Consider the following 22,328-nt stretch of genomic DNA (forward strand, 5'->3'; position numbering starts at 1 on the left):
ATGTTGGCGGCAGTCTCCGGGCTTTGCAGCGAGAGGAAGTCTGACACGTCCATATTGGCGAGCCCGTGCGAGGACGACAACGCCGACTGGGGGAACGTCTGAGCTGAGGAGGGATTGACTTCACCCACCTTGGAGGAAGACTCAGGGAGGCAGCACGGAGAAGAAGAGGCGGTAGCGGGATGACATGAAGGCTCTTGGAGCTGCGGAGGAGGAGGAGGAGGAGGAGGAGGAGTCGTGTCTGGTGGTTGCTGTTGTGCTGCGGTGGAGGCCGCAGAGGCAGCATTCTTGTCTTTAGTCATGTCCTTGCAGGCACAGTGACACTGACATGACTCCTCCTGCTTGATGATGATGACGGGCAGGCTCAGACCAATCTGTTGGACTGAGCTCCCTAAAAACAATTTAGAGCACAAGTTTAATTTACTGACAAAAACAAAGCGATAGAACAGACCCAACTGCTCTTAAAATTCAATGAGAAGCGTCACTCACAGCGCTTGTGTATTGGTGAATACATTATTATTTTGCTATCAAAAGCCATTCTTAGATGATTTTGCTGTTTTAGGGAATAAAACAACTGTTCAGATGTTAGGGGTGTCATGAAAGCAAAAAAAAAATATTTTTTTTTATCAAAGTCACCATATGCTTCATATTTTATTGTTAAAAAAAACAACATTTCTGTGGTTTCTGAGAAATGGCTGAATTTAGTAGAACCTACCTATATTCTACTACTGCTGTCAAAAAACTGCAAATCCCCTCGGAAAATTGTGGGACCCGTCATTTAAGTTGCCTATCCCTGATTTATATTTTCTACTTCAGAAGGCTTTAAAAAAATAAAAAACAATCTTACCAGCATTTCCACCCACTGGTATGGCTGTAGTGAAGAACACCTTCTCCACTTTTGGACCACCTTGTGACTGTGAAGGAATATTGTATAATACTCAGTGCAATATACAGTTTAAATGTCAGTACTTGTATTGAGTAAATACCAGTGCTATATGTAAATATATCCCGTATATTTTGCCCATAAGTTGTAAACTTTGAAAATAACTGCAGCTTTCTGCTACCTAATTGCCCGACAAGGATAGATACATTTTTCTGTATTTTAATATTGGAAATGGATGAATGGATACATAAGAATAAAAGGGATGAGTTATCTCTGTTTTAAACTCACTGCTTGTTCGGGATTCTGCTGGCTGTTGGCGGCGCTGCTCAGGATCCACTGAAGGTTCTGGTCGGACATAACCAGGCCGGGCTGCAGTAGGTTCTGAGTTGGTGCAATGGTGATGGTAGCGGGGCAAGAACCAGATACGGTATTACTGGCCAAAGGCACAGGTTGAGCTACAGTTGTCATAGCATCCGAGGCGGCGCTCGCAACAATAGATGTGGCTGGTGTAGCGCCTGGCACTGGAGCCACCGGAGCAGATGCCGAGATTTGTGGAGGCGGAGGACCAGGCTGGGCCACGGCGTCCCGTTGAAGGAATGTCGACGGCAGTGTGACGTAGTGCTGTGGGGCGACATGGTTCGACGCTTGGACAGAAGTCTGAACGGGCCTGTCGGAGATGCGAACGAAAGCGGGCGGTTGAGTGGAGGAGGCAGCAGCGGAAGCGGGCGCGAGGGCTTGAGATGAAGGAGGAGCCTCCATGAAAGTGGCTGTGTGGGAGCAGGAGGACGAGCAGGTGGATGTGAGAGAGTAAGAAATCAGAGATGAAGCTTCAGTCATTGTCGGCGGGGTGGGAGTCTCGAGGCCAAAGCGCTCAGCAAGACTCTCTGAGGAGGCGTCAAGTGTGGATCAGCAGACATAAAACAAATGCGACGCCCAAGAGGTTTGAAAATATTCTTACCACTAGGCGGGGCCTCATCTTGGCTAACGCTATTTTCCGGACTCTGGAACATGAGCTCAAAGATTTTCACTGGGGTCACATTGTTCAGGTCCAAATTCTGTGCCTGGAGTGAATTATAAATCGAAAGAAACTGTGGTTACCCCATTTGCACCAGTACTAAATCAGCATCAGAAAAGCAAACATAACCTCAAACTGCCTCTCTGCCCCATCTGGAAGCTACAACAATTGCTACGGTGACCTGAAGACTTCACAGGTTTCATTCCTAATCAGTGTTCAAAAACCCAGCCACTGCCACTCCCAAGCCCAGATTTAAAAAAAAAAAAAAAAATTAAAAATAAAAATTGGGGTGGGTTGTCGGGGTGAAGATGTTTTTGCAGTCAACTATAACGTGATGACAGTTCAAAGTCATTTAATCATTGATATTTTTTCAGCGCAGTACAGCGGTCCCAAACCTTTTTTTGAATCACAGACTGGTTTAATGTACAGACATATTTCGAGGGACAGGTATCCATCCATTCGCAACACCGCTTATCCTGTTCAGGGTCGCGGGGTGCTGGAGCCTATCCCAGCTGACTTCGGGCCTATGAAATATAAATGGTCTATTTTGAGTTCAAAACGGTGAATTTCGGCGATAGAAGACTCACATATGTACTGTATAGACACGAGCAACCATTCACACTCACATTCACACCGTCACTGAGTGGGAACTAAACGCAGGTGAATGTACCACTTCACCATCAGTGACATGGACAGGCATACATTTTTCAAATTATTAAAAATATAATTCAACATTAGGCTAATTAGTTGCTGTAATTAGTGGGAGTCCTGCACGTTTCTCTACCACAAACCGGCCAATCTCATCTTGTGTTCCATATCAACCAATCAAAACATTTACAGTACATAGCACTTTTCATGTATCTGAAATGCAGGTACATATTAAAAAAATAAAATAAAATAACGCGCGCGCACACACACACACACACACACATTCTTTTTTCATATTTTTCATAAATGAATGACTTAAATTGCTATGCATCTCAATGATCAGTTACATGCTCTCTAGTATTGTCTATGTTTTTGTGTTTTTTATTCGTCTCCAGAGACATTACACGACTCACTTACATATGGGAAGAATTGTTAAACATTAGGGAGTCTACCCTGGACTTTCTTTCACCAACTTTCACAAATCCGCTCAGTTTTTTCTCTGGGATGCTTGCTGGAGCGGCGGCCGCGGTGTACGGCGCATGGAGGTGAAGACGACGCAGGGGGGAGCGAGCCGGAGTGCAGGTCAAGCGCCGTAAGAGAGGATACTGAATGCCACTGCTGTCAATTCACCTTACGAATCTACGCTCCCTACCCAACAAAATGGACGAGCTTCATCTTCTCACAAAGACCAATAAAGACTTCGGACCTTCCGCTGCCCTGTGCTTCACGGAGACATGCCTTTGTGAACGCGTCGCTGAAGGCGCCGTAATGTTTCCAGGCTTCCAACTACACCGGGCAGACTGCATCACGGAGTTATTGGGAAAAACAATAGGTGGTGAGATATGGTGTACCAATGTCACAGAGCTCAGCACACACTGCAGCCTGGACTTGGAGTCACTGTTTTTGAACTGTAAGTCATTCTACTCGCTGCATGAGTTCATCTCTCTCTCGTCATCTTTCGTGGGTGTCTAACGCTCGCTGAACAAGTAAATAAAATTGAAAAAAAAGCACCCAGATTCACCCCTTATTATTGTTGGGGTTAAAGCTAAACCCAACCAGGAATCCCTAAGTAATAAATATCAACTGTCCTACCAGGGAAAACAACATTCTAGACCACTGCTATAGTATGCTAAATGACGCATGCCGCGCTATCCTCCGTGCTCCTCTGGGCTCATCTGATCACTGCTTAATTCACTTTGTGTGAATGTTATCAGTCCAAAATCTCAAGGGTACGTAAACTTTCTATCAGGGTCATTTGTGTAGTGTCTTGTTGTCATTATGATTTAAAAAGAGTAAACACAGTTGTTTGATAATAAATCCTCCACCACATTACTGGTAATCTTTTATTGCTCGGTGACTGTGTTTTTATGTCTCAAAAGTATTCTCTGTCGTCGTACTAGAGCGGCTCCAACTACTGGAGACCAATTCCGTGTGTGTTTTTGACATACTTGGCAAATAAAGATGATTCTGATGAAGATTTGTTGTCAAAGGATAATTCTGCTATGGTCTCTTATTTCTTTGCAGAGTTAGATATAAAAAATATTTTTTTTAAAAAGATACAAAAAAGAAGAACGTGATTACCTTCTACTGAAACAAATGTCCAATATAGTGTACTGTAGTGTAGTGTACTGTATATGTTGAGTCATCACGAACACAAAGTTGTAATGTGCATTGATATTGACTGTCCCGACATACAATGATTTGAGGTTACTCTAAATCCATACAGTTGAGCTCGACTTACATTGTGTAGTTGCTCTCGAAGCTCAGAGTCAGTCGAGATCAGACTTAAGTCACTGAGGCACAGTGAATGATTTGCATCCTGTTAAAAAAAAAAAAAAAAAAAAAAAAGATGAATTGAACCTAATTTGTCTAACTTGTCACAGAAACCAGATGTAACTGTTAGATAAAGCGCGTTAGCCTGTCTAGCTGAGGAAGTGAATAATAGAAGTCACTACGCCAGCATTACAACACAGGGTGTCCCGCAGACCGAGAAGCCGTGGTGTCGTGACTCACTTCGGACAGGGGGTGAGTGAGGGTGACGCTGAATGGCTGTCCCTTATCGTGACCCCGAATATGACTCTTCAAACTGTACTGGCTACTGAACGTCTTCTCGCAGCCGTCACTTGGACAGTTGAAAGGCTTTTCACCTGTAAAAGGATTTAAACAGAGAATCAGACTTGAAGGACAGGATAAACGCTTATTTCAATCCAACGATGCTGTGGCTTCACATGAACAGAACATTCTGTTGGATTATTCTCTATGTAGGTTTTAAAATAAAGCCATGGGCATAAACATAATACATATCACAGTGATTCCCAACCCCTTTGCTGTGAGAGATCATCAGATGAGCCACGGGAAATTGTTACACACACACTAATGGTCTGAAAAATATTGTATCCTATAAATGATGTTAATTTATCTATGCCAGCTACATATCGTGACAAGCAGAACAGGTAAATGCTCCTCCACGAGATCAGTGGTTTTCATACTTTTTAAACCAAGTACCACCATATTGACCAAAATTAAAATATAGTAGCGTATTGCGTATTAAAGCCTAAGTCAGGGCTCGAGACTGCGACGCATATTCAATCCTTTATTCAGTGTGTGCGAGTAAAGATCTCATGTGGTCACACTTTTGCGAGTGCATGCTTTAATGTTTCCTGAACAGTCTCACAATATAAAGACATGGTGATTTTTCACTGCTTTAGTCAATCTCCTCCACGTGCACGCTCTCCTTTCTGTAGATAGAGAGCAGTCGCGTTATTATGAACGGCGAACGTTCGGCCCGCTCGCCACGAAGAGCTATCTGCTTCTCACGTAAAACACTACCTGTAAAGTTACATGTTTTGTTGTATGTTTGTAAGGCTGAGAAGCGCTGGGAGCACACAACTCTGGCATTACGTTTCGCGAATTTTGTAAATTCCGACTCTCAGTAGAAATTGTGCACACCATCACCGCACCGCGTCTCACTCCCCACACTGTAAAGCAAGAGGTGTTTGCTCAACTTAAAATAAAGGAGCAATTTACACTGATATTTGTATATTTATCTCTACTTAGCTAGATAAGTCTTGTGGCATATACTCAACACTAGCTGAATTGAAACACCTTCAAAATATCCATGGGAATAGATACATCTTTATTTTTAAACTTTGAGCCAACACCAAATTTTTTTTATAGCGTACGGCAAGTAGCTAGGGTCCTAAAATCAGGTAGCTGCACAGTGCCTGTTGTATTGCTCAGAAAAGAAAAAAAAAGAAACGAGAAACAATTACAGGGTTTTTTTCATTACTTTACTTTCCGGTTCAGATGCGGCATCCTGCGTGGATGGGTATTATTTTATATATCTCTAAACACGTATTAATTGGCCTGTTATTTTGTTGTTTAAAGTTGGTTACTATCCACAAAAACGCAGTTCAAGTCAGACCTATGTGACAAGTATACCGTACCACCAAATCACTTATTTTCGATGTTTTGCGACTGCATGTAACAATAGCTTCGCAATTAGCATGGCTTTGACAGAGTCTTCGTGTATCCACCCCTCGTCCTCCCTTCGTGGCACTTGTAAGGAACATGATAAGTAGTGTAGCTTATTTACAACCATGAAGTCGATGATCAGCGACTTACAAAGCGTTGACACCTGCCGCAAAGAGTATTTTACCCTCTGCGGCCTGGCAGCAGTGGTGTGTGGGGTTTGGGTGTAATAAAATAGCGTGCACCAAGCAGCTGTTCAATGTAGATGCGCCGATAATGTCGGATTTTTTTTTCCAATATCTGGAACAATCAGTGTTACGGTCGTAATGAGTCAAGGTTCAGTGATTTCCGTACCAAAATACGGACTTTCTGTAACATTTGGCAGCTATGTAATGGCAATAAACCAGAAATTTACAAAATTGAAGGATAGCTCTGAACAGGGAATTGAGAGCAAGGAGAGTTGTCTATTTTGCGTGTCTGCTGATGACATCCTAAAATTTTTATATTTCTTCTTGAATATGATACCGTAACACCATGAAACTTCCCTCAATTCCTAGTTAATTCCCATGGAAAGTGTCCAATTTGAAATATTTCCAAATTTCCCATCCTATATTCCTCATTGCAATTTACTGGAAACTTAGTAGAAATTGACCCGACATTTTCGATCCCATTGAAAGCCTATTTGTGAGTATCAATTTCGATCCCATTGAAAGCCTATTTGTGAGTAAACAGAGGATGAGATTATCATTATTTCTGTAGTTTTTGGGACATTTTTGTTTGGTGGTGTGCCATGAGATATTACCAATGTCAAATATGAGCCTTAGCTCCAATAAGATTGGGAATCACTGAGTTAGAAAATATGTCTGCTTAGGTAAACCACTGCAATGAACACACAATGTACCTGTGTGGGTCCGTACATGGGTTTTTAGGTGATGACTTGCTGCAAAAGCTTTGCCGCAGCCGTCGTGGTCACACCTTGTGAGATATGGAACAAAATTAAGTCAGTCATAAAAAGGCCTCCTGTCAGCTGTATTGCCTTCCCAAAGTAAACTTCTTAAGGCTTCTTTATACTCGCGCAGACGGCGACCGCGCTGACGTCACTGCGGCTGTCCCGTGCGTAGTTTGCCTTTATACTCGAGCGCAACCCACGCGCACAGTTTTAAAAATGTACTGCAGTTCACCTCCAAGTCGGGGGTGTCGCTACAGCTGGTATTGGGTAGGACACCACAGGGTAGAGTTTCCTCTGCATTTTTTTGGCCAATTCCGGTAGCCGTTTTTACTTTCCTTTCAGTAACAAGGAACCAAGCAACAACAATGGCAACTGTGGAACAGTGTCTGCTAGAACAAATGGACCTAGAAGACCAGATGATACGTTTAATTATGCTGCAAAATCTATCGAGAAGGCGGTGGCGTAGATGGTATGTAGAACCATGGGACACGCTGAGTACGTCACCACAGCATGTGACTAAAACGGACCAATCACGAGAGATGATCTCGGTGGCGTTCTCCGCGCAGCAACGATTTTTGCCGTGTGCGCGTCAAGCTACGCAGAGGGGCCGCGCAGGCCAATGTGTCGGTCACATGATGCAATGCTGGCGTTGTCGGCCACGCGAGCACGGGAGTATAAAGAGGCCTTTAGTAAATGTATTAATAAATATAAAATCTCTCTTCATGAGGATTAATTTTGACAGAAATCTGAGGGAGGAGATGAGTTAATATCATGTTTCCTTTTTCTCAATTGGTTTATAATGGGAATTCTCACCGGAACGGCTTCTCTCCAGTGTGCGTGCGAATGTGCTTCCTCAGGTCACTGAGAGTGGTAAAGTACTTTGTGCATCCTTCGGATTCACAGTTGAATGTTTTACCGGTGTGGAGTCTCTGGTGTGCTTTTAGCCTACGAAGAAAATTGAATTAAGTTCTCTTTTACACGGAGATGCTGTGAAAAAAGCTGTGCCACAACATCTGGCAATAACCCGTCTTTGCTTTTTACACAGAACACAGCAAAGGTGGAATGTCAATCTCAGGTCAAATATAGAGACAATGACCATTCTCACACACACATATTCACACCATCACTGAGTAGTATCTGAACCCACGCTGCCTGCACACAATTTTGCCTGCACACAATTTAATAAAAATACAGCACTATACTATGTGATAAATATTGCCAACTCGACATCCACTGCAGCCTGGTCATCCTGGAATGGGGATCCCATCTTTGGTCCCCTTCTCAAGTTTTCTTTTTTCCCTAAATGGGGTTCTGAATTTTTCCCTGCCCAATTGGGGGGTTTAGATTAAGGGGGACGTCGTCAATCTTTACCAACTCTGGCCTGTGAAGTCCTTTGAGACCCTTGTGATTAATGGCTGTACATATAAAAATCAGGCAAGTATACCACTGCACCATCAGTGACCAATTAAAAAGAACATTTTACATTTATATGTCCCCTTTAAACAGGCTTGCGTTTCATTTTCAAGGACACAGGCTAAATCTCATTTCTTTATTTACAACCTCCTTGGTCCTCGATCCTCCGCGCGAGTAGGGACAAGTGTTTGAAGCTTGCTCCTAAATGCAATTGAGAACATTACACCTTAATTACAGACTTATATTGCGGTGTAACCATGACCCAGTGTAATTAAGTAACTTCAGAATTAAATACTGCCCAGATAAAACAGACTCAGATTTTTTTTTTATATTTGCACTATGATAAGAATTTACAAAAATGAAAGCTAAACTAGTTAAATTTAAAAATGTAATGAAAATTTTGTAGCAAGCAGTAGCTACAAATACACCACTGAAAATGACCAACTCGAGTTTCTTCACACCTGCCATCTTCATCCTCATTTCTTGGGTCTTCCTCACTCTCCTCATTTCCCAGATCACACACTGGCTCGAACTGAAATGGCTGAACAGCGTTCATCGCCGCCAGGGGCCTCAACTGTGGCTACTGCTAAAAACTCCGGGCGTCGGGCACATCCTCATTTGACGTCACTAACCAGAATGCACTGCGACGAAAAAACAATGGCGGCCTATGTTGAAATTACGATTTGTAAAAATATATAAATCTGGAAACGATTATCGAAAGGTGTATCTTATTGTTATGTTACTCAAGTCAAAAGAGATCATATATACCACACGTCATTGCAATCGGAGGTCACTTTAACAAACGATGTTTGCAGAAAAAAAAAAAAAAAATCTTGTTTAAGCTTGTTTTGTGACAACATATTTGATTTTCAGACAGATTTTGGCCCACCCACATTTAGGACCAAATCTGCATGAGCCTGCTGACATCAGCAATGGAGGCCAAGACATTGCTTTATTAAACTAATACATGTTTTGCTGTTTATTTGTTCCCAATATTAAAAGACACTTTTTTTTTTTTTTTTTAGACAATAACGAGTGAAAATAGTGAGGATATTTGAGTAGGCTTGTTTTGTTAAACTCAATCGCTGTAATACTTTGTTGCAGAAGGAAAATGCATGAGGTAAGTACAGTGCAGATTAATTTTCACCTATATACACGGGTTTTGTCAGCTCATTGTTTTATTTACTGAATCATTCGTGCCTCTAAGAACTTTGAAAAAGAGTTTCGGAAGATAATGTGATATAGGCGTTCCCTTTTGTGAAGTATTAAAGTTATTTTATACGGTCCGGTTGTGTTGATGTATGTGCAATGGTAAACCAACTTCAACAAAGCAGTGTTTGAAAACTCAAGCAAGTTGGAATTGCTTTTTTATTTCTCAAAAAGTTGTAATTTTGGAGGTGAGGGGATTTCGCCTGACAGGAACCAGGGGTCACGCTGCTGGCTAATTGAAACAGGATGTGGCGAAGCGACTATTGCGCACATTCGCCACGCTGGCGAATCAAAATTGCCTACGTCAAAAGTCCATCCATCCATCCATCCATTTTCTGAGCCGCTTTTCCTCACTAGGGTCGCGGGCGTGCTGGAGCCTATCCCAGCTGTCATCGGGCAGGAGGCAGGGTACACCCTGAACTGGTTGCCAGCCAATCGCAGGGCACATAGGAACAAACAATCATTTGCACTCACAGTCATGCCTACGGGCAATTTAGAGTCTCCAATTCATGCATGTTTTTGGGATGTGGGAGGAAACCGGAGTGCCCGGAGAAAACCCACGCAGGCACGGGGAGAACATGCAAACTCCACACAGGCGGGGCCGGGGATTGAACCCGGGTCCTCAGCACTGTGAGGCTGACGCTCTAACCAGTCGGCCACCGTGCCGCACGTCAAAAGTCCATCCTGATAAAAGTTAAAGGAAACGTGCCAATTCTGCCATGTGTGACCGTTTAGATTTTCCCCCGATTCGTAAAATGCTTCAATTTGCCATCCAACCGCTGCTGTCTAAGCAGCCAGGCTCACGTGGTTTCACAGATACTGGGAGCGGCGCATCGCAGGGAAGACAAGACCCGATGCCGCATGTATATTTATTATTATTATTACTACAATGTAACTGTGAATTGCCCAATGTGTCCTGCAATTCACATTAGTTTTTTCAGCTAGCTAGCAGCAATCTTAATCAATACACGAGCTGTTAATCCCACCCTGGTTGTCATGGATGCCGAGCAGCGTCAGCACTGGCTCAAAGCAAGGCCGTATGTAGCGAGCTAGTCATTTGGGTGCCCAAGGCAGAAATATTCACAGCCTCCCGCTCGCCCCCTCTTATGTAATTTGGACCACTTTGTCCTGCTTTTGAAATCTGTTACATTTATCTGACAATTAAAGTTAGCCTACTAATATTTACCAAAGATTTATCCATCCATCCATTTTCCGTACTGCTTCTCCTCACTAGGGTCGCGGGCGTGCTGGAGCCTATCCCAGCCATCTTTGGGCGAGAGGCGGGATACACCCAGAACTGGTCCCCAGCCAGTCGCAGGGCTCATATAACTCACATTCACACCTACGGGCAATTTAGAGCATTCAATCAACCTACCACGTTTGTGGGATGTGAGAGGAAACCGGAGTGCCCGGAGAAAACCCACGTAGCCACAGGGAGAACATGCAAACTCCACACAGGCGGGGGCGGGATTTGAACCCCGGTCCTCAAAACTGTGAAACAGATGTGCTAAACAGTCGTCCACCGTGCCGCCAACCAAAGATTTAGAATATTCATAATTATCTACAATGAAAAGGTTCTCGCGGCTATTCTGAGACTTTTTGTGTGTGTGTCCTAAAAAGGCTGGACCTGTTGAGTGATGTGTGCGTCAGCAAATGAGAGTGTAGTTGGCTGTTTTATCAACTTATTCCTACACGGAGCGGTGTGTGCGTGTGCAGTAACATCAGTTTGTGCGGGAAAATGATTTCGGTGAAGCTTCACATCAAAGATTTTACTTTGAATTTCAGCTTCAAATTATTCGATTAATTGTTTCAACCCTGGTAGGAATGTTGCAATTAAGAGACATGAGATCCACCATAACACACAGACTAAGTGAGCACCGAGCTTGTAAATGACATAACCAGCGGCGATCAATCATTGCGACAATGTCAAATGAGCTAACCTGTACAGGGTGTTGAAGGCCTTCTCACAGCCTTGCACATCGCACTCGAATGGCTTCTCCTTGGTATGCACACGGACGTGGATCTTGAGGCTGTATGAAGTGAGGAAGGCCTTGCCGCAGCCTTGCTGGTTGCACACGAAAGTGTACTCGCCACGATGGGTCTTCTGGTGTGTGCGCAGGTTCCCCGCCGTGCTGTACGTCCGGGTGCAGCCTTCAAACATGCACTGGTAGCGTTTCACCTGAGATACACATATAAAATGGAGTGTCTTCAGAATGGTGGATTTGTCGTCTTAAGTGAGTTTGTGCATGAACGGGGTAGGAATTTGATTCACATTTAATGGGGTGACTGTCTGTCTGATTCAGTGAATCAGACAGACTCAGCACATGAGGCAAGCGAGGACAGCAAGGATAACTACTCTCACCTGCATCACATTTATGTCTGTTTTAGAGCCAGTCTGACTCTTCACTTATACACTCAGCTTAAGGTCAACAGATATTGAACTTCTCAGGAATGTAGATATAAACTGACAAGAATCTAATGAGCAAACATTATGAGGACTTTTCTGCAATGGTGAGACTCACAACTCTATGACATTTGCAGTAACACTCCATCAATCCAATCCCTTAAGTTTTGTGGGGCTTTTTGCAACACTTGGTCAAAAAGACACCGCAACCTCAGCAAGGGGCGCTTGAATAAAATAACCAATAACAATACCCTAAATATTCTTGCACCCTGAAATGTGATGACTTTTCCTAAAGTGACCAAAAAAACAAAAATAAAACTATTTAAAAATGTCTTTTTAAAAATAATAGGTGCTGCAAGGTTTGTGTAGCCTACCATGAGGCTGTCCTGGGTCATATTTTATAATAAAAATAATAGGCTTTACACGATCAGGATTTTTGGGGCCGATTACTCATCGGCGAGTTTAAAAAAACAATAACCGATTCGAACACAAGATGGAGCAATGTGACTATTTAAATGACTTTACTCATTTACTGTATATACAACCCCAATTCCAATGAAGTTGGGATGTTGTGTTAAACAAATAAAAACAGAATACAATGATTTGCAAATCATGTTCAACCTATATTTAATTGAATACACTAAAAAGACAAGATATTTAATGTTCAAACTGATAAACTTGGTTGTTTTTAGCAAATAATCATGAACTTAGAATTTTATGGCTGCAAAAGATTCCAAAAAAGCTGGGAAAGGGTCATGTTTACCACTGTGTTACATCACCTTTTCTTTTAACAACATTCAATAAACGTTTGGGAACTGATGACACTAATTGTTGAAGCTTTGTAGGTGGAATTCTTTCCCATTCTTGCTTGATGTACAGCTTCAGCTGTTCAACAGTCCGGGGTCTCCGTTGTCATATTTTACGCTTCATAATGCGCCACACATTTTCCAATGGGAGACAGGTCTGGACTGCAGGCAGGCCAGTCTAGTGCCTGTACTCTTTTACTACGAAGCCACGCTGTTGTAACACGTGCAGAATGTGGTAAGCATTTTCTTGCGAAAATAAGCAGGGGCATCCGTGAAAAAGACGTTGCTTGGAAGGCACCATATGTTTCTCCAAAACCTGTATGTACCTTTCAGCATTAATGGTGCCTTCACAGATGTGTAAGATACCCATGCCATTGGCACTAACACAGCCCCATACCATCACAGATGCTGGCTTTTGAACTTAGCGTCCATAACAGTCCGGATGGTTCTTTTCCTCTTTGAACGACGTCCACAATTTCCAAAAACAATTTGAAATGTGGACTCGTCGGACCATAGAACACTTTTCCACTTTGCATCAGTCCATCTTAGATGAGCTAAGGCTCAGAGAAGCCCCCGGCGTTTCTGGGTGTTGTTGATAAATGGCTTTTGCTTTGCATAGTAGAGTTTCAAGTTGCACTTATGGATGTAGCGCTGAACAGGGAGAAAAAAAAGCTTGTGTGTCATTTTATACAGTGTATCTAAACCTGGTTTCATGCAAGAGTTTTTTCTGGCTTTTGGAGATTGTTTGCCACTTAGGCCTGCCACACACTGCGCGATGCAGTCGAACCTAAGTGGACTGGACCATCGCATAAAAATAGGAGTTGCCGACGCACCCCCGGACATTGAGCGATTGGATAGAAGCGGGTTGCTAAAGAGAGGACATGTACGAGAATAAAAGCGACAGTGGGGTATTTTAAAAGAGTCTTGTTGACTCCATTCATTTGCGAGGTACGTAGCGCTCGCATTTTGGTCACAAGCTTAGATTTTTCATCCACAGGCACATTAGACATTATGATTACAGTTAATTACGGTGGGGAACAATTTGAAAAAAAAATTGTTGAGTTAGATTTTTATGCTGATCAAAACTAAAATTGGCATGCTGATTCCAAAATTGCAGACAGTTTTTTTCTAGCACGTCAAGTTTTTTCTCCACAGCTTAACACTCCAGGTAAGCAAAATTCCACTGATTAGCTATAGTAAGACTTGGCAGCTGATTATGATTGGACTCATCTACAGCTATGTGGCAACGTGTTTGTGCAGTGAGAGGTGTATGCAGCTCCCAATAGGTCAGTCCTGTCAATATCTGCAAACAGAAAACTAGCATAGTAGGAATTAAGAGGATTTGTGCTGGCTTTTCTCCTAAACTTGTAACCATGGGCATACCGTTGTAAATTCTATTTTGTTTTAAGGGTGTGTGTGTCTGTGTGTGCTTACCTCCGTTTGCTTGGTCTCCGGACACTCCGAGTGCAGGGTGAGGGTAGCACCCTCTATGTTGCGTGGCATAGGGGTAGAGCCCGGATTGATGGTGAACTGGATCTGGTCAGGGGAGATGGTGTGGTGCACGTAGCCCTGTGACATGGCGTCGGGGTCGGCCATGAAGGCCAGCGAGCCATCCTCCTCGTCGCCTTCCCCTTCGGTTAGGAATGTGACGCCATCTTCGTCACCACCGCAGTGGCCCTCCTCCTCGCCTTCCTCGTCCAGCCGGATGGGGTCCCGTTCAATGAGCACTGTGGTGCGGTCGTACACGCGGCCGCCGGAAGACGAGGACTCCGCCATCAGATGTTCACCCTTGTCGAAGTGGAGCTTGTCTTCGTCGTCCTCATCGCCCCCTTCCAAGGGGTCCACCTCTACCTCGAAGTACAGCGGCGCCTCAGTGTGAGGGCCATTTTCAGACATGGTCCCTGGTGCCGCTCCTTCCTTTTGGCCAAGGAGGACTTGCACTAGTCACCCTGTCAATGGTTCAATCTGAGGAAACACACAATTGATTTCAATGAGCTCCTGTATTTTAACTAGAGGTGCAACAATTAATCGATGAATCGACAACTAATTGATCATCAAATTGATCAACAACTATTTTAATAATCCATTGTTTAAAGGGGCTCTAAACAGAAAGCCGTGTTTTGTTTCTAAATACACTAAATGTTTGAAGTGCTGAAAACATATGCAAAGACATAACAATATAGTGCTGAATTGTTGCGATATAGCTGAAGCATCTTTTTCACCGTATGAATGTTCCTGATATATTAAAACACAGCCTCGTGTTCGAGCGTAAGTTCCCTCCCCCCACTATATAAGTACAAAGTGACATGCTTTTGTTTGGCTATTCTGCGAGTTAGCTGTGCAAACCTTCCATAACAAGGCCCATTTACCACTCCAGCGTGCAGTTAGCAAGCTAACAATAGTTACACCCTAAGCTCCCAAAAAACGAGAAAATAAAAAAGTGATGTTAAAGACACACGCAGTTGGCGAGCTGAACATCAACACTACCAGCTGACTCCATCCATCCATTTTCTGTACCGCTTATCCTCACTAGGGTCGCAGGCGTCCCAGCTAGCAGGCATGGGAAGAACAGGCAAACTCTACACAGACAGGGCCGGTATTTGAACCCCGGTCCTCAGAACTGTGAGGCAGCTGTGCTAACCAGTCATACACCGTGCCGCCTGTGCTTTGACGTAGTACTGCAAATATCTGACTGCCAATAAAGTTTTTTTTTTTTTTTTTAAATGTCGGCGGTGTGGGACACAACACGTCTGAGACAGACAACACGTAATGCCCGGATCAGACTACAAGACAAATTTGGTCTTTCACGATTGCACTATGTCAGACTACCGCAATAAAATCTTATATTCCAATACCACCGCATCCCATCTTTTACAATCACTGGGCTTTATCTTGTCAACTCAAAAGGCGACCGGATACACTCATTACCACGGCCACGACAACAACAATGGATCGCGCATGTATTGTGTTGGTCAAAAAAGGACAAAATGGGGAAAAACGTGTGGCGGTGGTGGTCACCCGTGCTCGGGAGAAGATATTCATTCAAGGATCGCTTGAGGTATGTTCACATACTTTTACAATACCGCTTGCAAGCAGGCAACAAAACGTTATGTAGCCTAGCAAGCTAGTGCTAGCACTAACGGTTGTACGTAAACATGCTGGGGTTCTGTCGAATCATGCTCTAAAGTTTTGGTGTGTGTGATGTAATTTCAATAAAGAAATTTAATTACAGTAAGTGAGCACCCATTATTTCTGTCATGTTGTAAAGTTGGTTTGACCTGACTGATTAGAATATATGACCTGACAAGAGAATATTTTTTGAAGATACTCAGGATACAGTACACAAGTATTTGCAGTAAATGAACAAGTCATTTAAATAGACAGATCGCTCCATCTTGTGATCGGATTGGTGATCGGTTTGTTTTTTTTAAACTCGCTGAAAATCCTGATCGTCTAAACCCTGGTTCTTAAGTTCTATAAACGTGGGAGGAGACTTTGCAACAAAAGGAAAATGTAGGTCGCAGGGTGATAACAGTTGAGAACCACATCTTAGATAGAACTTGAATTCATTCCATGACCAGGCTCTTCTCACAACACTCATGGAAAAACATCTTTCTCCATTGAAATTAACGGAAATGCAATTAATCCATTCCAGCCTCCCCACAAAATAACCCCCAATTTTTTTTGTCTTTTTCACAAGTGGCACAAAACAGTATTGTAGAGTATAAAATCACACAGTAATAACAACATTTGCTCTCCCCATAACCTGCAATCACAGAAAATCAGAGCACAAAAAACGACTACCAATGTATTGTCCTTCCTTGTTCTTCTGTGGGGTCTCTACGATATTTGCACAACCAACTTCCGCATTTGGCAAAACAGGTGAAAGCACTTCCTTCCTTCACGGTAAGTGGCAGAACCCTATAGCAGAAGTCCAGGACAAAGCACCCGTATGAACTTCAAACATCTACCGTGCCTTTTGTTGAACAGTACATGTCATCACAGAGCCCCCAAAGATGGCAATATCCAATGTTTAGGCTTTGTTCGTGTTCACATATATCATATCGTATTTGTATAAATAAATGATATACAGCGTACAGCACTTTGATTTCAGTTCTGGTTGTATTGAAAGTGTTTTATAAATAAAGTTAAGAGTTGAGGAAAGGCAACTGATTACAGTTTCTCATTTACAACGCCGACCTGCAGGCAATTTAGGGTTCAGTGTCTTGCCCAGAGACACTTTGACTGCGGATAGTCAGAGCCAGGATTCAAACCACCGACCCTTCAGTCAGTGGACGACCCCCTCTACCAACTGGGCCACAGCTTTAACTTATGTCTGAAGACACAAGCCATAAAGAAAAATAAATTTTAGCAAGTTAGGCTTCAAAACATCATGTCATCAACCAGTTTTCAGAGTTTGGTCACGTGAAGTTCCACATATATTGATTGGCGGCTGGCAAACTAGCTAAATGGTGCATTAGCACCACCAAATGTTACTGTCCTTCCACTGCAAGGAAACCAATGTGAATTGTTCGTGTCTGGATGTTGTGAAGTGCTTTGCTCATATCTCAAGGCAAAAAAAACAGTCAAGTGACAACTCGTCTTCTGGAAATCAAGGCATTTGTATTTCAAGGCACCACAGTAATTTCCCGTTTACGAATGTACCAAATATTGTGTAGGTTGTTTTAAAAAATAGATTGTGTTGAATGGAATTTTTGTTGTTGTTATTTACCCAAACATTAGAAAATAATATATTTCAGAGCTGTAATTGGAATACCGCGATATCATGAAGACGCAATATTTCATGTCAAGCAAGAACTTACCTTCTCCAAATTCAGGATTTAAAAGGGGACATCACACCAGATATGACAAAAATAAATGTTCTAGTCATGTACAGGTGCATCTTAATAAATTTGAATTAGAGAACTTCATGTATTTCTGTAATTTTTAAAAACACGCATAGATTCACTACACAGAGTAAATTTCATGATTTTATTATTTTGATGATTTTACCTTACAGCTAACAAAATAGTCAAAAAGATGGAATTGTAATTGACCTTGTGAATATTATTTTCTTGTGTTGCATGAATCTGTATAACTTATTAAGTTTCACTTTTGATATTGCAATGCTGAAACACAATGAACTCTCCTACAGCATTCTAATTTATTGAGATGCACCTGGATAGATAACTGAGAAATGTAACTACGATAAAAGACCTTGTTACTTCCCACTACTGCCTGCCAGGCTAATAGTTCAAAGAGATCTAGAACTTTCCCTACAATGACGCATGAAACGCCACTATGAAGTTTCGCAGACAGGAAACACAAAGTGGATGTTTCACGTCACTGACACAGCACAGGTAATACAGTATACTTCAAAGAACATTTCCACTCACATTTTAAACGACCTCACAACTTCCTATGTTTTTTTTTCTTTTTTTGGGGGGGGGGGGGGGGATACACAACAAGGCGAGCTAACGTTGCGCCGTTACAAAAACTTGCTTATTGCGCGCACTGCGTACACACACAGTTTCGAAAATATTCACACCCTTGGGTTATTTTGTCAATATTGTTTTTTCGGGTTCAGACGAAAGCTACCTTGAGCATCTCTGTCTCACATGCAATGCTAATGAGCTGCTATACATACATGGAAGAGGGACTTCCAATAGAAATACGTATCGTCGCTGTCAAGTTCAACCGCTTTAACCTTTACACGTACAAGCATTTAACATGAAACACCGACACGTAAAGTTAGCCGGGTTTGTTTTAGCTCGGTCAACTAACGTTTTATCAGGCTAGCAGCTAACTTAGCTCAGGAGCTAACCACTAACCGTTTTAATGTCGACAGCTGACCTCAAAACTCTAAAGTCTTTGCGAGACACAATTGTTTCAGTGTGACAACGCGACACGTGTGCTTCCCCCGACACACAAGCCCGGTCACGATATTAAAATGTATTTCATTTACCTGTGTTGGATATTTTGGGGGGTTCGTTATCCCCAGTTGTTCATGTGATTTGGGCTGTTTAGCACCGTATACCCTCCCTATGTTACCAAACAACGTCACACGCGTAGAGGCATTCCTAGTGCATTGTGGGAAATTTTAACAACAACTGGACTCAAGCATCCAGTTTTTTGATTCATTTCGAAACTGACAGTGTGGGAAATTTTAACAACAACTGGACTCAAGTATCCAGTTTTTGATTCATTTCGAAACTGACAGTACCATTTTTTTAAATTTTGTTCTGGTCGTTTATTTTTCATTTATCAAGTGTCATTAAAAAAATGTAGAGAACAAAATAGGCTTACTTAGAAAAACACGTCCCTTTACCCTTATAATGTTATTAGTCCTTTTCATCAAGTGTAATAAATAAAAACAATTAAACCACTGAGCTGAGAACCTAATATTCTTTTTTTTTTAAATGCCTTGACTCAATGATTTTCAAAGACACTGTGGTACACCTCAGCGATAAGTGAAAGAATTACTGCCAAAATAGTTAATTTGTATTTAACTTTTATGTTCAAAATATTAGCATTAAATCTGTAAGAACTGGCGGCACGGTGGCCGACTGGTTAGAGCGTCAGCCTCACAGTTCTGAGGTGCGGGGTTCAATCCCCGTCCCCGCCTGTGTGGAGTTTGCATGTTCTCCCCGTGCCTGCGTGGGCTTTCTCCGGGGACTCCGGTTTCCTCCCACATCCCAAAAACATGCATTACTTGGAGACTCTAAAATGCCCGTAGGCATGACTGTGAGTGCGAATGGTTGTTAGTTTCTATGTGCCCTGCGATTGGCTGGCAACCAGTTCAGGGTGTACCCCGCCTCCTGCCCGATGACAGCTGGGATAGGCTCCAGCACGCCCGCGACCCTAGTGAGGAGAAGCGGCTCAGAAAATGGATGGATGGATGGATTTAAAAACTGTTTGTTTTTAAACATTAAGCTACTATTGGACTTCGATGTGCAAAACATTTTACAAACCCCACCAATGAAGTTGCGGCATTGTGTAAACCGTAAATAAAAACCAGAATACAATTATTTGCAAATAATTTTCACCTTATATTCATTTGAATACACTACAAAGACAAGATACTTAAGGTTCAAACTGATCAAATTATAATTTTTTTTTAAATTTACTTTTTAAAAAATATTCACCCATTTTGAATTTGATGCCTGCAACACGTTCTAAAAAGCTGGGACGTGTCATGGTCTGTGTTTTGGGTTTGGGTTGTGTTTAGTTTTGTTCCATGGTTGTTGTGTCCACCTGTTCTCGTCTATTTTGTGTCGACCAATCAGCTCTCTCCAGCCACTCGTGTCTTGTCCAGGTGTTCCTCGTTGTCTCGTCAATTTGTTTGTATTTAGTTCCCTGGGTTCTTTCAGTCCTTGTCGGTTCATTGTCGTTGTCACATGTCTTGCCATGTCATAGTCGCCAGTTGTTTTTGTCATTGTGATTAAATATTATTATTTTGAGATTCCCGCACTCCTGCCTTGCCTCCCTGCTTCCCTGCAATTGGGTCCACCATGTTCTTGCCTTGCGTTCCTCCCCGTCGCCCTAACCATGTTCATGACAGAGACAACGAGGAACACCTGGACAAGACACGAGTGGCTGGAGAGAGCTGATTGGTCGACACAAAATAGACGAGAACAGGTGGACACAACAACCTAATGAGCACACGACAAACATGGAACACAGGAAAACATGGAACAAAACTAAACACAACCCAAACCCAAAACACAGACCATGACAGGACGGGGACGTTTTCCACTATGTTACTCACCTTTCCTTTTAGCAACACTCAATAAGGCTTTGGGAACTGAGGTCACTAATGTTAAAGCTTTTTAGGTGGAATTCTTTCCCATTCTTGCTTGATATAAAACTGCAGCAGCTGCTCAACAGTCTGGGGTCTCCATTGTTGTATTTTGTAATTCATAAGGCACCACACATTTTCCATGGGAGACAAGTCTATTAATCACATTCTTTTACTACGAAACGACACAAGTTGTCACATGTGCGGAACGTAGCTTGGCATTGTGTTACTGGAATAAGCAAGGACGTACCTGAAAAAAGGCATTGCTTGGATGACAGCACATGTTGCTCCAAAACTTGGATGTACCTTTCAGCGAGGGCTGGAGAAATTGAGGCTTTAATCACTTTTGAGACAATTGGCCTAAAATGATTCACTGCTTTGAAGCATTTGACACACTTAAAAAGAGCTTCATCTGTTGGCTAAACCTGCGTTTGCCTTTTATGGTAAGTGTTCATTGCTGTCATGTGTATCACTGCTTTCCCTCCCTCCATCCATTTTCCATACTGCTCATCATACTCACGAGGGTCAGAGGCGGGCTGGAGCCTATCCCAGCTGACTGCAAGAGACGGTACACACTGAACTGGTCGCCAGCCAATCGCAGGGCATATATAAACAAACAGCCATTCACACTCACATTCACACCTACGGGCAATTTAGAGTTTTCAATTAACCTACCATGCACGTTTTTGGGTTGTGGGAGGAAAGCGGAGTACCCAGAGAAAACCCATGCAGGCACAGTGAGAACATGCAAACTCCACACAGGTGAGGCCGGATTTGAACCCGGGTCCTCAGAACTGTGAGGCAGCTGTGCTAACCAGTCTTACATTGTGTAACCAGTATTTTAAAAATGTAAAAACAAAAAATGCTGAAAATTAAAACTTTATTAATTTTAAATTATAAATAAATTTAAATGTTATTTTTTAATCCCAAAAATTTTAGTTCGTCACAAGATATGCAATTTATTAAAACATTTACAGTAGAGATCACACTAATACTAAACTAATTTTGTTTTGTCACCGATAACACCAAGATGAGATATACAGGGTTTAATGTGTCAAGAATAAAAAGAAACAGTACTTTTCCAACAACTTTTTATTTATAAAACAATTATATTGTCGATCAGAAACATTAAAATATATATATTTTAAATAAAAAGACGTTCAACAAGAAACAAAATCCACAGATTGCAAACATATCATATAGTCGCTCATATTTACTGTATACAACACCTTTTTTAATGTGTCTGAAGACTACTCAAAAAGATATGCAAAATTATTAACAGTTTATTTCAAATATAGGACAATAGCTTTCTTCTTTTAGTGTTTTATTTAAACGTGGTCCTCTGTCTAGGGTGAGGCCTGGCCTAAGAAGTGCTGAAAGAACTCTCGTGCCTTCTTCTTCTCCGCAAGGTCCTGCTTGGTTGGCGACCGCAGGAACATTGAGGCAAAGATGGTGGCTGCAGATGGAGATACAAGTTCATTACGACAAATATGATGAGCTAAAACAGCGATTCTCAGTATGATATACATAATGCGTGGGTTGCCTCTAGTTGTACGCAAAAAATGAAAAAATAAATAAAAACAAAGGAAAAAAAAATCACTAAGTACAGTTTAGTTGCATTTAACTTTAAAGTTCAGTACATTTGTATTTATTCTTACAATTTGCATTTTTTATAGGTGCAATAGATTTTAATTATATCAAAACAAAACAAAAATTCCCACACAAGCAAATTGTA

General features: G+C 42.2%; 2 protein-coding genes across 11 annotated transcripts in view; both read right to left on the minus strand.

Moving 5' to 3' along the window:
• mtf1 (metal-regulatory transcription factor 1) overlaps positions 1 to 18,896 on the minus strand; it is a 19,193-nt gene extending 297 nt beyond the window's left edge. Inside the window, exons 1-11 of one of the 4 annotated variants that reach the window (XM_061777179.1) lie at positions 18,761 to 18,896; positions 14,230 to 14,760; positions 11,526 to 11,764; positions 7,777 to 7,908; positions 6,916 to 6,989; positions 4,557 to 4,690; positions 4,285 to 4,362; positions 1,839 to 1,941; positions 1,169 to 1,647; positions 845 to 911; positions 1 to 388 (exon numbers count right to left, since the gene is read on the minus strand). The exon at positions 1 to 388 is cut by the window's left edge and continues 297 nt beyond it. In XM_061777179.1, coding sequence (XP_061633163.1) covers positions 1 to 388; positions 845 to 911; positions 1,169 to 1,647; positions 1,839 to 1,941; positions 4,285 to 4,362; positions 4,557 to 4,690; positions 6,916 to 6,989; positions 7,777 to 7,908; positions 11,526 to 11,764; positions 14,230 to 14,691 — 2,156 coding nt within the window. In that variant the 5' untranslated portion in view covers positions 14,692 to 14,760; positions 18,761 to 18,896. Of the gene's footprint in view, positions 389 to 844; positions 912 to 1,168; positions 1,765 to 1,838; positions 1,942 to 4,284; positions 4,363 to 4,556; positions 4,691 to 6,915; positions 6,990 to 7,776; positions 7,909 to 11,525; positions 11,765 to 14,229; positions 14,761 to 18,626; positions 18,718 to 18,760 lie in introns of those variants that run through there. The other 3 variants (XM_061777178.1, XM_061777177.1, XM_061777180.1) reach the window with 3 other exon arrangements.
• A 2,771-nt stretch (positions 18,897 to 21,667) lies between these two features.
• Positions 21,668 to 22,328, minus strand: part of inpp5b (inositol polyphosphate-5-phosphatase B) — a 40,459-nt gene continuing 39,798 nt past the window's right edge. For all 7 annotated transcript variants that reach the window (XR_009788909.1, XM_061776115.1, XM_061776114.1 and 4 more), the window contains one exon: positions 21,668 to 22,049. Coding sequence is in view for 6 of the 7 variants with exons in the window: in XM_061776114.1 (XP_061632098.1) it covers positions 21,940 to 22,049 (110 nt within the window). In the remaining variant the exon portion in view is untranslated. The remainder of the gene's footprint in view (positions 22,050 to 22,328) is intronic.

Source organism: Phyllopteryx taeniolatus, chromosome 6, assembly GCF_024500385.1.
Source record: "Phyllopteryx taeniolatus isolate TA_2022b chromosome 6, UOR_Ptae_1.2, whole genome shotgun sequence".
Classification (NCBI taxonomy): Eukaryota; Metazoa; Chordata; class Actinopteri; order Syngnathiformes; family Syngnathidae; genus Phyllopteryx; species Phyllopteryx taeniolatus.